We start from the raw sequence: 17,209 nt of genomic DNA, 5'->3' as shown, positions 1-17,209 counted from the left end.
ATTTCATCTTCTCCCATGGGTTCAAGTATCACATTGATGCCAATGATTCCTAGATTACATCCAATCCTAACCTCTCTCATGCATGCCAGTGCCTACAGCTAATTGGACACTGTCCCATGGGCAACTCAAATGTAACACATTCAAAAAAGAACTCATTATCTCTTCCCCCATCCATCTTCTGACATTTCTATCATAGTGAAAGTTATTGATATCCTATTCACCCCTATCTTCAACCTCAGTGTCATCTTTGACTTCTTTCTCAAACTCCACACTTCATTAAGTGCCAATTCTTTCTGTTCCTTTCTCCACAACTTATCTCAGATACATCCTTGTCTCTCTTTTTAAAAAAAAGTTATTTTTCACTTAAAGAATACAACAAGAATTTCCATAATATAATACAATAAAAAGGATGATTGCATATGATATTGAAAACCTACTAGGCAAACTTGTTATTCCTTTCAAATATGCAATAAAATTATTATGTAAATCTCTTTTATCTTCCTTCCCCCCCTTGCTCCAGAGATGGCTATGTTAGATACAAATAGTTATATCTCTCTATATTTGATATATGTATATATATATATATGTAAAATTATTCTAGAAATATTTTTATTTATCAGTTCTTTCTCTGGATGCAGATAGCATCTTTCTTCAAATATTCTTTATAGTTAGTTTTATAATTAATTAATTATAGTTTGTTAGGTATTCCTATCTCTGTAACCACATAGCCACACCCTAATTTAAGGTCACCTCTCATATGAACTGTTAAAATAGCCTCATTGGCTTCCCATTCCAAACCACTCTTCACTGACTGTCTCCCAAGCTTGGGATGCTCTACCTCCTCACCTTCTGTCTCTACCAAATTCTTAAATGGAGATGAGTTTTGCCATCCACAAAAATGGAGAGATCTAAGAAGCACCTTGCTGATATTATGAGAGATATTTCATAAAACACCAAGGAGTAGAGAGAAAAGGTAATTTATAGAAAGCTTGGCAAAAGACCAATAAAGCAAAATTATACTGAAGAAGTTAAGAATGAAACTAGGAGGACAATGTTCAAATAAATAATGGAAAAAGTCTGTCAAGATTTCTATAACAAACTCTTTTCTTCCTATTTGAAAATAAAGCATTACAGTTTGATTCTAAAGTTACAGACTCTGAGGTGGTTTATGAAGATGCAGAAAAGACACTAAAAAAGAAAGAAAAGAAATATTAGAAGAGCAATTAAATAAGATCAAGTATGCACATAGGAAGTCAAAATTTTAAAGGTGTCAAGGGGTTGACCAATACTCCTTCTTCATCAACTCTTTTTTTCTTATTTTTGCAAGGCAATGGGGTTAAGTAGCTTGCCCAACATCACATAGCTAGGTAATTAAAAGTGTTTGAGGCTGGATTTGAACTCAGGTCCTCCTGATTACAGGGCTGGTGCTTTATCCACTGTATTACCTAGCTGCTCCATTTACCAGCTCTGTATAAGAATATATAGATACATTGATGGCATCTTTGATAAAGGTATGAGAATGGAAAAGACAAAGTTTTGCAGATGCTATTTGATAACACACTACGTGTTTACAGTCATTTAATTGATGGAAAAATGTTATCATTTTATTATTATTTTTGGCTATAAAAGCCTTTGATTTGGTAGAATAAAACTGTCATTAAGACTCTTCCCTAAGGGGCGGCTAGGCGGTGTAGTGGATAAAGCACCGGCCTTGGAGTCAGGAGTACCTGAGTTCAAGTCCGGCCTCAGACACTTAATAATTACCTAGCTGTGTGGCCTTGGGCAAGCCACTTAACCCCATCTGCCTTGCAAAACAAACAAACAAAAAAAAAACTCTTCCCTAGCAAAGTATACTTCCATACTTCCTAGTTATGTCAAAATTGTAGATAATTCTTTGAAGAAAGATGTTACAAGATAGATGGTTTTGTTCAAGATGATCTACTAAGGCATAAAACATGATTCCAGTGTTTGTCACAGGTGTCTACCATTCAGACAGGCAAGAGCCTCAATGGAAGGAAGATTCCCTAGCAGATGGTGAGGTCCTTCAGATGCTTTTGTTTATAGTTGACATTGTGCTGCTGGCACATCTTAAAGTACTGAAGAACCCATAATCACTACAGGCTATGATCATGTAAAAGAATTAAGCTTTCTATCTATGAAGGAAAAACTTAGTGTATGAATGTCTTTTGTCCAGAACTTGGTATATATTGGGACATACAGTTCAAGTATTACTATGAAGGAACAATGAAGTGGAATTATAATTTAACAGAAGAAAGGCAGGATGGAATGAATTTGGAAAATTGTGCCATCTTTTTTTTTAATGATTCCAAATGTCTCCCAGAAACAAAGGTCCATCTTTTTAACACCAACATTATTTTGTTGATGCCATATGGCTGCAAGTTCTGCAATATTTAAATCTCTAAAAGTTAAAGTAATCAAAGGGCACTGGAGAAGGTCATATCAAGGCTGCATATCAATGAAGAATTCCACAGAAAAATCAGTGTGAAGGATGTTATCAAAGTGATGTAGGAAGTTAGAGATATTAAAGTTAAAGAGCTGGACTGGTCATACATGAAGAGTGAAGGATACCAGATGGGACAGCCTGTTTGCAACACATCCTTCATTTGAAGTCAAGAGAGTCAGAGGAAGGCTTCTAGGAAACATCACCAAGTGACTAGCCAGCTTCTGCTCAATGATCTCCAGTATGGAAGAAACTATTACCCATATTTCAAGGGAGGTTATTCAACTTTTGGAAAGCTCTAATTGATAATTAATTTTCTTTACATCAAATCTAAATCTGCCTATCTACAACTTTAACTTATTACCCTCACTTGGTAAGCATTGTTCTCTGGGGTCAAGAAGAACAACAAATCTATTTTTTATTTAATATTTTATTTTTCCCCAATTACAGTAAAAACAATTTTAACATTTATTCTTTAAAAAATTTTAATTTCCAAATTCTTTCCCTCTTCCCTTTTTTCCATTTCCTTTCACTAAAAAGGCAAGCAATATGATATTATAACTAATGTGGAGCCATGAAAAAATATATTTTCATATTAGTCATGGTGTGAAAGAAAACAGACCAAAAACCCCAAGAAAAATAATAAAGTTAAAAAAATGCTTCAATCTTCAATTAGACTCCATCAATTCTTCCTCTGGCAATGAATATCATTTTTTATCGTATGGTCCTTAGGAATTGTCTTAGGCTTATTTGTCATTTACATGGATTTAATTGTCATTTACAGTTGATTGTCATATAATATTGCTGTTACAGTGTACAATGTTTTCAAGGTTCTGCTAGTTTCACTTTGCATCAGTTCAAGTAAGTTTTTCCACATTTTTCTGAGACTGTGAATCATTTCAAAAAGTACAATAATCCTTCACAAACATATACAACCAACTTAGCTGTTCTTTCAATTTTTTACCACCAAAAGAGAGTTGAACAAATAGGTTTTTTCCTTTTTTTTTTTTAGATTTTTGCAAGGCAAATGGGGTTAAGTGGCTTGCCCAAGGCCACACAGCTAGGTAATTATTAAGTGTTTGAGACTGGATTTGAACCCAGGTGCTCCTGACTCCAGGGCCAGTGCTTTATCCACTGTGCCACCTAGCCACCCCCCCCCCCCTTTTTTTAGGTTCAGGTTTTTTCCCTTTTTTTTAAAAAAAAAATCTTTCTGGGATCCAGGTGTAGTAGTAGTAACCATGTAGAATAAGTCTAAACTATCTTTCATACAATGACCTTTCAAATACATTGGTATGTCAAATCCAGCTGGTGTGTCTCCCTAAAGCTTAATTTTTTCCAGAAGAGAAAATAAGAAAAATGTTTGTAACTTTAAATCACTAAACCAATGTGAGCTATTATTAATTTACTTCTTTTCTTCACCAACCATGCTTAAAAGTCTGTGGCCTAGAAAAATAAGCCCCATGAAGTAATCTCGTTAGTATTGCTGTCAGATTGGAGGGGAGATTCACTATCAGGGAATTTATCACCAATCCCAAACCTTTATGTTTCAAACTGAATAGAGTCCTGTCACATTTCTGCCATTATCAATAGCACTTCTTTTTTTCCAAATTCTGATTTTGAAATACAATTGTTTTCAACTTCCCTTTCTTCCTTACCTCTCACATTCAGTCATCATGTTAATTATGAATTAAAATGTAAAACATAAAAGTATCTATATGTCTAATACATATAGTATTATATGCTCAGAATTACCATTTCTGATTCTGGGTGGATATATGGAAGCTTTGAGGACTTTTGTTTCTAGCCATTTTAACATATCATTGAAGGGTTGATGAGATGATGAAGAGTTACCTTATTAGTTCAGAAGTCAGAAAAACTGGTGTCATTAGTTTTATAACAGTTTAAAATGAGCTAAGGTTGTTTCAAAATGCTTCCCAAGAGTCAGATGAGTGGAGGAGGGGCTTACCCTAACCCCATCCTCTGTCTCCATGAGACTGTGACCATGGGACAGGGAATCTAATGTATATATATATATATATTCTATACATGAGTCTTTTTTTTTTTTAAGTTTTCCAAGGCAATGGGGTTAAGTGACTTGCTGAAGGTCACACAGCTAGGTCATTATTAAGTGTCTGAGGCCTGATTTGAACTCAGGTCTCCTGACTCTAGGGCCAGTGCTCTATCACTGCACCACATAGCTGCCCCTTTACGTGAACATTAATCTGGATTGTTTCTTTTATGTTTAGCTATTTTTGTATGTTTGTCCTTTCTTGCCCTTATGAAAAATAGTGCCTATCCTGAAAACACATCGAGGTATGGAGGTAAACTTTGAGTTTAAGAGGTCTGGAGTCCTAAGTCCCATCATTGGGTTGAGGCTAAATAGTGGCAAGGGAGAGAGGTTACAGGCAAATACTCAAATTCTCTTGGAGAGGATGGTTTTCAACAAGAGGGAGGCTCCAATCTGACCATCTTATTGGTAGATGTAGAAGAAGTTATTTGGATAGTGCCAAGACAATGTGAAATGTAAAATGAGTAATTAACAGATTTGCAAACTGCTTTATGATCTTATGAAGTATATCTCCTAGTAGATTGTGGTAGTTATAAGTTAACCCACTGAATCCTTTTAAAATTGTTCCAACAATCTTTTAAATTTTTTTCTTTTCTATGTGTGGGAATAAATTATTTGTTCCATATTGCATTCATATTATACACTGAGCACTTTATTTTTAAGGAGGTGCATAGATATGATGGATCAATTTTTCTATAGTATGCCTAAGTCAACATGTATAAGAAAAGGGGATCTCAACTCTTCCTTGAGGATAGGCTTATCTTGGACTCCCCATATATCTAGGTATAGAAGAGAACAAAGCAGAGAGTAGGCATAGTAGTCCAGCCTTTGTGGACCCACCAATGGTAGCCAAAGGTTAGATAAATATATATCCTGAGACTCTACTCTTCCTTTCTTATCCTCTTATTCTTTCTGCTACATCATCTCATCTGAATGACCTAACAGCATCCTAATTAATTTTCAGATTTCAATATTACCCCATTTGAATCCATTCTGCACACTGATGCAAGATGAATTTATCTCAAATACCATTTTCATTCCATTCTTCAGGGATTTAGAGTAGCTCTCTATTATCTACAGTCATGAAATAATCCCACTTCTCAAGGAACTTACAAATAATGGGGAAAGGACAAGAACCTAAACAACTATGATACAATTAAGAGTAGTTTAAGTGCAAAGGAGAAGCCCAGACAAAATGTTAAAAATACATTTTCACCAGGAAGACAGGAAGAGGAGGGGAAAACAGAAAAAGTTTCATGGAGGATATTACATCTTAATTGGGCTTTGAAGGAAAGAAAGTACTTCAATAGAGATTAAGAGAGGTAAAGGTAGGAAGGCAGAATTCATTTTAAGCACTGGAAACAGCATATACAAAGGCATGGAGTTGGAACAAAGGGAAGATAGGATTAGGAGATAGAAAATAGTTCAGTTTGATTGAGAAATATGTTTATCCTTCATTTTCGCAGAAGACCACAACATCAGGGAGGTGATATCATGACAAGCATGTGAATTGTATTTTGAGTGAGGGGGTGCTGTGCTAAATTGCCAGCCTCACTTTCTTCTCCAAAGCCATCTGGGTCCAGTGGTCAGATATGAATGAGGATGACTGGAGATGGCCCCGAATACGAGGCAATCAGGGTTAAGTGACTTGTCCAAGGTCACACAGCTAGTCAAGGGTCTGAGGTTGAATTTGAACTCCCATCTTCCTGACTCCAAACCAGTGCTCTATTCACTGCACCACCTAGCTGCCCTGAGAGTGGAGAGTAATACTTGGAGACAAGGTTGATAGGTTGGTAGTACTGGATTTCAGAGGGCCTTGAATATCGGTATAAGGAATTTGCACTTATTCAATATGGATATACTAGAGATTTTTGAACAGAAGAGTGATTCAAGTGTTGGAATTCAACTCAGGTAACACTCTGGAGGATGGGTTGGACATGGAAGAAAAGGAAGGCAGAAGACCCATTAGTAAGGTAATGCAATAATTCAAGTTGATTGTGATGAGAGTCTCACTAGACAATAAAGAAAGAGAGAAAGGAATAGATATGAGAGATTCTGAAGAGGTCAAATTGATAGGATTTCACAACTGACTGAATATGACAACTAACAAAGAAGAAGTCAAAGAAAATAATATATTCCTTCCATAGGAGAAAAGGTGAATGTTAGTGCCACTGGTGGAAAACTGTAAAGTCAGAAGGAGGAAGATACTTTTGGAATAAGCTCAGTTTTAGACATGCTGGTTTTAAAGTATTTAAGAGATTTCTAGGTTGGATAATTCTTCCAGGTAGTTGAAAATCAGATGTGGAGCTTGGAAGAGAGGACAGGGCTGGAGATGTATATCTATGAGACATTTGTATAGAAGGAAAAACTGAGATTACGAACATAAATGAGATCATAAAACAGTAGAAACTGGCAAGAGAAAGGAAGGGGATGAAGGACAGAACCTTGGGAAGTATGCACCTAAAGTATCAGGAAGAGGATGAGAAAGACAGTGAAGGAAACACAGAAGGAATGGCTAGAGAGACAGGAGAAAAACCAGGAGAGTGTGCTGCCTCTGAAAAGCAAGGTCAGAGAAATTATCATTGAAGGCTGAACTAAAGCAAAAGATCATTGAATTTGGTCAATGGAGACCCTTGATTTGTTTCAGTAGAATGTTGGTGGGGAGAAGAAAAGGGTGGGGGGGGGGGTGGAGAGAGAGAGAGAGAGAGAGAGAGAGAGAGAGAGAGAGAGAGAGAGAGAGAGAGAGAGAGAGAGAGAGAGAGAATGTAGTCAGCAAGGAATTGAGGAGAAAGTAGGTGGTAAGGAATTTGAAGTATCAGGTGTAAACAACATTTTTTTCTAGGAAATTTGACAGTGAAAGGCAAGAAGTCAGATGGGTATCTAACCTTTCTGAGTTCTAGATGCTTGCATAAGGAAGAATGAAAAGTTTGATAACCACCTAGGACACTCTGAATTTTTACCTATTTGTCCATATTCATTACAGATTCCTAACACTATCCCACTCATCAAAACAGCGATGCATTTTTAATGCGATGGTCTTTGCCTGGCCTCCCATGCTTCCCTAGAGAACATCTGGTGAATAGCTGCCTTCTTTCTGCTTCAGTTCTCCCGGTTTGAAGAATTCCCCACTCAGCTCAATGAACACATGGAGGATTCTCTTGCCCCCTTCCCCTCATTTCCCAAAGGAACATTTGATAAACATGTTGTAAGTTTTGATGCTTTAGCCCTCAAAGATGCCCTTGTCAAGATATCAGATATTGTCTAACTTAGAATACACAGTGCGGGCTGAGAAATTGTGATTGGTCTCATTGTTAAAAACTCTCCTTGCTTATTGGCATGACAACTGAGCTAAATAGAGCTGAGATGAATGCAAAGCTATTTTTGGTGCCTCCTCTAGGATTTCACGCACACTGTGTATTTTGCATCATTTTAATACTTGGGCATACTAAGGAGTCTGAGAAAAACACTCGTTTGTAAATGTTACAGCCTGCCAAGCTTGGGTGGATGTTTTTCAGGGTGACGTTTTTCATCTCACATGATTACATTTGGCAACAGCCAGAATGGGAAAAAGATTTCATTTTTTAAAGCTAAAACAAAGTGTTAGTTCAGTTTGGTAGAAAGACTGGCTCTCACATACCTTTATCCTGTCCATACAGGCTTCCATTTTGAGTTGCTCCACAGCTTTTCGGGCTTGAGAGATACTGGTTGTGCTGTTATTAGACATGCCTTCTTTCATTCTGTTTCCCCAGAAACTGTCAAAGTTAGAGAATTAGAAAGAAAGAAATTATAGCAAGCGCAATGATGTGCCTATTATCTCCAGATTGTAAACACTCATGCAATAAAAGTGATGTTTTATCCTCCAAAAAGAATAGGAACAGTAATGACCAATATGTATAGTACTGACCAAATATCATGAAATGCCTTGAAACTGGGCACTGTCAACAAATGGGAACAGAAAAGTTCAAATCCCTAATTACCATCCTCTAGTAACTATTATAATGGACCTCATAAGCTTATATACAAACCCAAATGTCCTGTTATTTCAATAACATTTTAAAAGTCATTCACTGCATTATTGAGGTAATAATTTTTGACAGCTGTCTTTAAATAATGTCAAGCAAGTATATAAATACAAACATGTACATCATAAAAAACTGTCAATTGCCTTTCCTTTATAAAAAGAGAGGACAGTTCCAGGGACCTGGATGAGTACTGAGGTTTACAAGACAAATATTGGCTAATGGATACATGGGGGAGTCTCATTAAAAGAGATCTATCATCTATCTATCTATCTGCCTATCAATTTGTCTGTCTGACTGTCCTCTCTCTCATCATATGTGTCAGTTTCTCTCTCTATCTCTATCATGTTATCTATCTATCTGTCTGTCAGTTTGTCTCCATCTCTCTATCATCTATCTTGTAAGTTTCTATCCATCCATCCATCCATCCATCCATCCATCCATCCATCCATCCATCCACCTATCCATCTATCTATCCATCTCTTCCCTGTACCATTCTACTGATTGTTAGATCAGTTGTAATCAGTGACCAAGTTCAATAGCCCTGATTTTCAGTCCTCATCCTGCTTGATCTATCTGCCCAGTCCTTAGGAATAATCTCTCCTTTTGTCTGTAGAGAAACCACTTTCCTGGCCCCCAAACAGATGAATACAATGCCAAGGGCTCTATGGTGGCATATTTATAAAGCATATGCTCTGACTTAAATTGCATCTAACGAGAAGCATTTGGAGAGAGCCATCATAATTAAGGGCTCAGAGACAGTAGGAGGCTGACCGAAGACAAATCTTTGATATGTTGTGTAAGGAACAAAAATAATTTCTAATCACTGCACAGCAAGGGGTAGGAAGATATTATTTTGGCATTCAAGTCAGTCTTTTTCCTCTGGATTTTTCATTTTTCAGGCAATTGTCTTATTTAGACAGTTTGTGATATAGCACAGAATGGTTAAACTTTGCCCTAGGGGATCTAAATTTGGAGGGGGCACTGATAGTCCTTTGAATCCCTCAGTAACAGAGCAACAACTGAACTTAGAACCCGGTTAGCAAGAATAATAATTTTTTTACTTTTTAAAATAAATATTTTTATTTATTTCATTAAACATTTCCCAATTACATGTTAAAATTTTTAACATTAATTTAAAAAATTTTGAGTTTCAAATCTCTCCCTCCTGCTCTTCTTGACCCAAGAATAATGAATTTTAATAAGAAATTAGCATGCTTCTTCCCTCTTAGCACCCTGTCGCTTCAGCATTTTAATCTTGTTTGCTCCTTCCTAGTCCAGAACCTCCAGGGCAGTGGCTTCAAGTTTTCCTAATGCTTCCATTTCTCTTTCCTTACAAAAGAAATGAAGTCACATTGCCACTTGCCTTAAGCATAATTTTTTCTTGTCCTAGCAATAAAAACTGATGACTGCATATCTTACTTTCCCAGTCATTAGAGGTTGAGTACAGGAGAAAAAAAGATATTCTAAAAGGTAGACTAAAGGAAGGAGAGTATCCCAGGCATGAGGAATAACCCAAGTAAAAAGTCACAAAGAAAGGAGATGGAGCATCTTGTGTGAAGAATAGTAAGGAGGTCTGTTTGGCTGGACCATAGAGTATATGTGGGGACAAGAAGGAAGCATGCTGTGAAGAGTTTAAAATGACAGGCAAAAGAAAGCCTTAGAGTTTATTGAGGGAGGTGGGAGAGTCTAAAGTCAGACTTGTACTTTAGAAAAATTACTGTCAGCTGTATGAAAGATGGATTGGAAGGGAGAGATTTGAGGCAAAGAACCCAATTTATGCCACTATTGAAACAGTTGATGTGAGAAGTGATTACAGCTTAAACTACAGCGGTGGTCACGTAAGTGGAGAGTTACATTTGAAATAAATTGTGGGGAAACAAACAGTAAGAGCTGGCAACTGACAGGCTTTGTAGGGAGAGTGAGAATGAGGAGTTAAGAATGAAGCTAAGATTGAGAGCCTGGGTGTCTGGAAAGACAGTGGTGCCTGGGGAAGTTTAAATGATGGTGGGTTTTGGGGGGAAAAAAAAGATGAATGTGTTGAGTTTGAGATGTTTATCAAATCTTCCATTTGAAATGTCCAATAGGCATTTGGTAATGTGGGTCAAGAGTTTAAGAGAGAGAGCAATGAGAACCAGCTGGATATATTGATCTGGGGATCATTTGCATAGAAATGATATTTGAACCTATGGGTATTGCTGAGATGACCAAATGAGTAAGTATATATAGAGAAAAGGGAAGAGGACAAGGACAGAGCTTTCAGAGATATCAATAGTGTTATGACATGAATGAAGATACAACAAAGGAAACTGGGAAGTGGTTAGATGGATAGGAAGAAAATCAAAGGACAGAAGTGTCATAAAACCCAGGAATCATGATCAGTAATGTCAAATGTCATAGAGAAACCAAGAAAGATGAGAATCATTAGTTTTGGCAACTAAAAGATCAGTGAAATTTTAAAAAAGCAGTTTCCATTGAATGAAACTGGAAGCCAGATTGTTAAGCATTTAGAAGACTCTGTGTGTGTGTGTGTGTGTGTGTGTGTGTGTGTGTGTGTGTGTGTGTGTGTGTGTGTGTGAGAGAGAGAGAGAGAGAGAGAGAGAGAAAGACAGAAAGAGAGACAGAAAGACAGACAGAGAGAGAGGTAGAGACAGAGAGAGGGGGGCAGGGAATAAGTGGAGAAATTGATTATAGAGATCTTTATTAAGAAATGGAGCTGATAAGGGGAGGAGAGCTATAGGTTGATAGATATCTAGTGAAGGTTTTTAAATGATGAAGATGCCTTAGGTTTGTTCTAGGCAACATCTGAACTACTATGTTTAGTCCTGAGCATCACTGTTTAAATAAACTGAATGATGTCCAGAGAAACTAAGGTTGTGAAAGACCTCAAGCTCACATATGAAATTTTATCAAAGGAAGTGGGTATCTTTAACCTAGAGACGAGATTATTATAATAATAATATTAATAATGATGATGATGATGATGATGATGATAATGGTTAACATCTACATAATACTTTAAAGTTTGCTAAATACTTTATAAACATCATCTCATTTTGATCACACAACCATCCTGGGAAATAGGAGCTGCTATTATCTCCAGTTTTATATATATGGGGAAACTGATGTTAAGAAACAGAAGTTAAGATTTGCCCAGGTTCACACAACATAGTCAGTATCTGAGACTTGAGTCTTCACATACTCTATACTGCACTACTTAACTGCCTAAGCATTTCATGGAAGTTGGACATCATAGTTCTCTTCAACTATCTGGAGGACTGACATGTGGAAGAAGGATTAGATTTTTTTTGTTTGGTTTGGTTCTAGAAGGCAGAATTTCCTAATACCCCAATATAATGGGCTGTAACGGGAGTCTGTGGATTACCTTTCATTGTAGATCTTGTTGTGCTTGTTGAGGAGACGAGAGAAGGGAATCTTAATGGATGACTTCTGTGGTTCCTTCTAACTCTGATACTATAATTTATCTTAAGGACTGAGGGGAAATTGCAAAGATGAAACTGAAAAACCCAACTCTGTATATGTGGAGTATACTAAAACTTAATCATTTCTTACCACTGGCCAACTCATCGAAACTTTTATCTTTATTGTATTACTATTCATCTTTTTAAAAAAAAAGTTTAAAAAAAAAGCTAAAGAAAACTGTTTTTATGCATTTGTGTATACAAGTTCTGTTCCTATAATTAGTTTGTAAATAACAAAATTTCCAGGATCCCATATTTTATTTCCTTCCATTTCCCACAGTTCTTTGTATATAGGAAATGTTTCTCATGTAGGATCATAGAATGTAAGATCCAGAAGGGGCATAGGGATACACTATCATAAAAAAACTGGCTTTAGAGATGATATTTAGGTCCAGAGAGATGAAATGATTTATAGCAAATCACATAGATACAGATACTTAGTGGTAGAGCCAAGACTAGGATCCAAATCCAGTGATTTCTGCTCAAGAATCTCTTTACCCTCTAGGGTAACTGCAGGTATGTAGCCTGCACATACATATGATTTCTCTGGAAGAATGCAAGAAATCCTACTCCACTGAATTATTGGACAGATTCTCCTGTCTTTGTTCCACCTCTTCCTCTGCTCTCCTCATCCCACCACTCCATCTATAGGGATGATTTCTACCACTACCCTTTTGGTCCCTCTCATCTTATATTGTGGATTAGGCCAAACAGAATTATGGAGAATGGTAAAAAAGAAAACTAAGTGAATGTTGCTAACTTGTTCTAAAAAAGGTCTGATCTTCTTATTATCTTTTCCCTTCCAATATATCAGTTTTCATTTTGTCCTGTCTTGGCATCTCCAATTTGCTTTTCTCATTGAAGATTTTCTTTGGTCTTTGGTATAACCAAAAGTCACCATTTAACAAAGTTGAAAGGAGGATAGTTTGGGATTTTCCTGAAGTAAGCTCCAAATTCTAGTAAGGATGGTTTTACCCAAAATGTTTCCTCTATCATCCTCCTCCAACATCCACACCATGATCTGAGGTAATGTTAAATGGAACAAGCTCCTACAGGAAGGCACTATCTCCATGAAAAGGGGGCATTGAAATTTTACAAAGAGATCTTTCTGGTAGCCCAATTTTTGCCACAGAAACCTGGAGAGGTGGTGGTGGGATGGACCCTCACTTGGAATGAGACCAAGAGCACTGGCAAAAGAAGAATGAAGTTAATATAATGGAATTGTCTCTTCCCTTACATTCTGTACACATTGGCAAGAAACTCATAGGTCTTAGGGACTATCTAGTCAGAATGACCACAGAATCACAAACATGTCAATTTTCTTACCTGTTATCAGGGCAGGTCCAGTGACCTGGAGCAGATGGATCACAGTAATCTGGAGGTATAGAATTATCAATGCAGATCCACAGAATGGTAGCAAAGTATATATGATCAATGCTGAAGCAAGGCTTCTAATAGGAGTCTCATCTGAAATAACAACCAAAGAAAGGGCTAGAAATGGGAAAAGAAAGCTTTCCTCTCTGAAATGTCAAAAAAAACCCAACAACCCGCCCACAAACTACTCTGCTTTTTCCCCTTTCCCATGGAAATACCAGGCCTGATTACATAATACTGCTCAAGTTGGAAAGGTGAGGGTTATGGAAGCAGGTGGAGTCTGGAGAGAGTATACCTCCTAGAACAGCCATAGACTGGGTCTTTCCTAGAAACTACTTTCTTCAATGTTACTGATGATCTCTTGATTGCCAAATCAACTTAATGTGTTTTCTCAAGTCTCATTCATGAATGTGGAAGGGTTATCTATCATCCTTTTTTCTTTAGTTTTTTTTTGTGTCACTGATGTCTCTTGATTTTTCTTCAATATCTCTGAACACTTCTCAGGATCCTTTGTGCATCTTTGTTCACATTGTGTGTTCTTCAATTGCAATCTCTATGCTGATTCTCAGATCTATTGATTCAGCCTTAACCTCTCCTAACCTCTAGACTTACATTACAACTACTTATTGAACATCTCAAATTAGATGTCTCAGACATCTTAAACTCATAATGTCCAAAACAGAAATAATTTTCTTTCCTTTCTAAAGCTCCCAACTTCCAAACTTCTCTATTACTATCCAGGACATCACCATCCTCCCAGTTAGTCTCAACCCTTATAATTAATCATTTGCCTAATTCTGTCCTTTCTACATTCATTTTTGTTGTTTAATTGTTTCAGTCATGTCTGACTTTTTGTGACCCTATTTGATATTTTCTTGGCAGAGTTATTGGAGGGGTTTGTCATTACTTTCTCCAGCTCATTCTACCCATGAGGAAACTGAGGCAAACAGGTTTGAATGGCTTGCCCAGGGTGACACAGCTAGCAAGTGTCTGAGGCTGGATATGAACTCCGGTTTTCCAGACTCTAGGGCTTACACTATCTACTTTGCTGCCTAGATAAGCCTTCCACATTCATAACATCATATACATATATACACACACATGTGTGTATGTGTTTGTGTGTGTAAATAAATCTTCCCTTCTCTCCTCTGACACTCTTGACTACCCTGGTGCAGACCCTATCATCTCATACTTGGACTACTGCAATGGCTTGAAGTTTCCCTGCTTCAAATCTCTCTCTACTCCAGTCCATTTTTTGATCAGCTGCCAAATTAATCTTCATAAAGTGTAGATTTGGGCATGTTATTCCTAATCCCTACCCACTCACCTTGTTCCATAAACTCTATGGCTCCCTATCATCTCTAGAATAAATATAAAATCTTTGCTTGATGTTCAAAAACTTTCATAAGCTGGTCCCCTTCTACTCCCCAGTCTTTTCAGCTTGCATATCTCCACATATTCTGGAATCCAGTGACTTTCTTTCTTACAGTCCCTAGCACAAGAAGCTTCATCTCCTAACCTCCATGCATTTTCAGTGGCAGTTTCCCATGCTGGAATTCTCTCCCTCCTCATCTCCACATCCAAGATTTCCTAGATTCCTTCAAATCCCAGTGAAAACTTCACCTCATGGAAGCATTTCCCAATCCCCCTTTCCATCTCCAATTTATCATGCATATATATCTTGTTTATGTATGGTTGGTATCATGTTGTCTAATCTTGCTTTCCTTAAGAGCAGGATTATCTTTTGCCTTTTTTTGATATTCCCAGTACTTAGAATAAGGCCTGAAGCATAGCAATAAGGTGCTTAGTAAACACTTGTTGACTGGCTCTGGAGTCTATTAGAATCTTTCCAGTAGCTATAATGACCAAAACCAGGTCTAACAAGGAATATTTTTTTTTTTGCAAAACTTTATTAAAAGTACCCCTTCTCTTAGCTGCATCATGGTGTAGTGCAGAGAGCCCTGACCAGGAACCCAACCATCGCTGTGCCAGCTTGGCCAGTGGATGGCCTGAGGCAAGTCATTTAACCTGGCTGAGTTTCAGGTTCTTGCCTATCAAATGGAGATAATCATACTTGCTCAACTGTGAAAACTGTTGACAAGAAAGTGCTTTGTAAAATGAAAAGTGCTATGTAAATATAGCTATTATCATTTAGTCTTGAAATCGGGACTATCTGAAACCCTGCATGTAAATTAAAGGCACCCCTGGCCTTAGATCTATTGAAGAGCTCTCCTCTATACATGTGGTACTCCAACTATCATTTTAAAAAGTATTGTTTTTATTGATATCTTTTTTCCATCATAATTTCTACCAGTATCCTTCCCCATCTCATTCCCAGAGAGCCATATCAAATAATACTTTTTAAAGTTAAAAAGAAAGAGATCATCATCATAACTGATCAATTTGTTGAAAAAAATCTTAAAATATGTACAATGTAAAATATTTGTAGATTTTCATATCTGTTAAAGGGGATGGGATATCTTTTCACCTCTTCTATCAGCAGGCTTATTTTTTTTATAATTTTACAACATTAATTTGTATTTTTTGTGATTGTTCTTTCCATTTACATTGTTATAGTCATGTGTATATTTTTTTTAATTTGTTTGCTTCACTCTGCATCAGTTCCTTCAGAAGTAATATTCCAAATGTACCATAGTTTGTGGATCAATAGACATCTACTTCATTTTTTATTCTTTGCTATCACAAATGTTACTGTTCTAGATTTTTTGGTATATTGGGAATTTTCTTCGTATCAATGGCCTCCTGGAGTATAAAACCAGTAAAAGAATCTCTGGGTCAAAGGTATGGCTTATACCATTTTATTGGGTATAGTCTATGTATTTCACGTCACTTTATATATTTTAGTCACTTTAGCCGCTTAGCTCCAAATTACTTTTAAAATGGCAGCCATTGAAAAAATGGTGAGGACCAGCCAGGTAGTACAGTGGATAGAGGAACTGGCACTGGAGTAAGTAAAACCTGAGCTCAAATTTGGCTTCAGACACTTACTAGTTGTGTAACCCTGGATAAGTGGACTTTTCCTGTGGATAAGTGACTTATATCCACAACTGCCTCCCTCCAAAATGCCAACCACAATTTCTATTCCTATGTTCATTAATACTTAATACACTGACCAAACAGAGAGGAAATAACAATATTGAGTGGAAGGTAACTTTAATATCATACACACACTGATATTTTTTAAATCACCTGTCATCATGCACACACACAGACACACACACACAGACACACACACATATATCCTCAAGGGTCTTTGTTTAAGAGTCAGTGTGATATAGTGATCAGGAGCCTAGCCTGAATTCAGGAAGACCTGGGTTCAACTCCTGTCTCTGACACACACACACACACACACACACACACACACACACACACACACAGGCTGTGTGACTGTGGACAAGTCATTTCTCATTTTTCTAGGCAGATTTTTAAGATAAGTTATATACAGAAGGTGTCCATTGATGCTGAAAAGAATTTCCTCAGCTGAGAGCAAAGGTCTAGTCCCTATACCTCTCAAAAGGTTTAAAAAACAAAGCCTGAGATTAAATGGAACAAGAGAAGAAGTTTAATTTTAGCTTGGCCCAAACTGACTTTGGTTTTGAATATCAGGGGATCTGTTTGACTGTTTCTCATTTCCTCTGTTTGACCTGCCTATCCATTGCCTGGAACCTCTAGAGTATACTTTTTAATTTTAATTTTTGTCAGAACTTCCTCCTTATTAAGCTTGAGGGATTTTATTGTTTTATTTATTTATTTTTATATGGGGGTAGGGCAGAATGGGAAAGGA

At 37.0% G+C, this 17,209-nt stretch overlaps 1 protein-coding gene across 3 annotated transcripts in view; it reads right to left on the bottom strand.

Moving 5' to 3' along the window:
• The window catches only part of GNG4 (G protein subunit gamma 4), an 87,441-nt gene that overhangs the window by 20,776 nt on the left and 49,456 nt on the right, over positions 1 to 17,209 (bottom strand). For all 3 annotated transcript variants that reach the window (XM_074220452.1, XM_074220451.1, XM_074220450.1), the window contains 2 exons: positions 13,357 to 13,497; positions 8,167 to 8,281 (listed from right to left, as the gene is read on the bottom strand). In XM_074220452.1, coding sequence (XP_074076553.1) covers positions 8,167 to 8,265 — 99 coding nt within the window. In that variant the 5' untranslated portion in view covers positions 8,266 to 8,281; positions 13,357 to 13,497. The remainder of the gene's footprint in view (positions 1 to 8,166; positions 8,282 to 13,356; positions 13,498 to 17,209) is intronic.

Source organism: Macrotis lagotis, chromosome 2, assembly GCF_037893015.1.
Source record: "Macrotis lagotis isolate mMagLag1 chromosome 2, bilby.v1.9.chrom.fasta, whole genome shotgun sequence".
Taxonomy (NCBI): Eukaryota; Metazoa; Chordata; class Mammalia; order Peramelemorphia; family Peramelidae; genus Macrotis; species Macrotis lagotis.
This window is presented reverse-complemented; position numbering and strand designations above follow the sequence as displayed.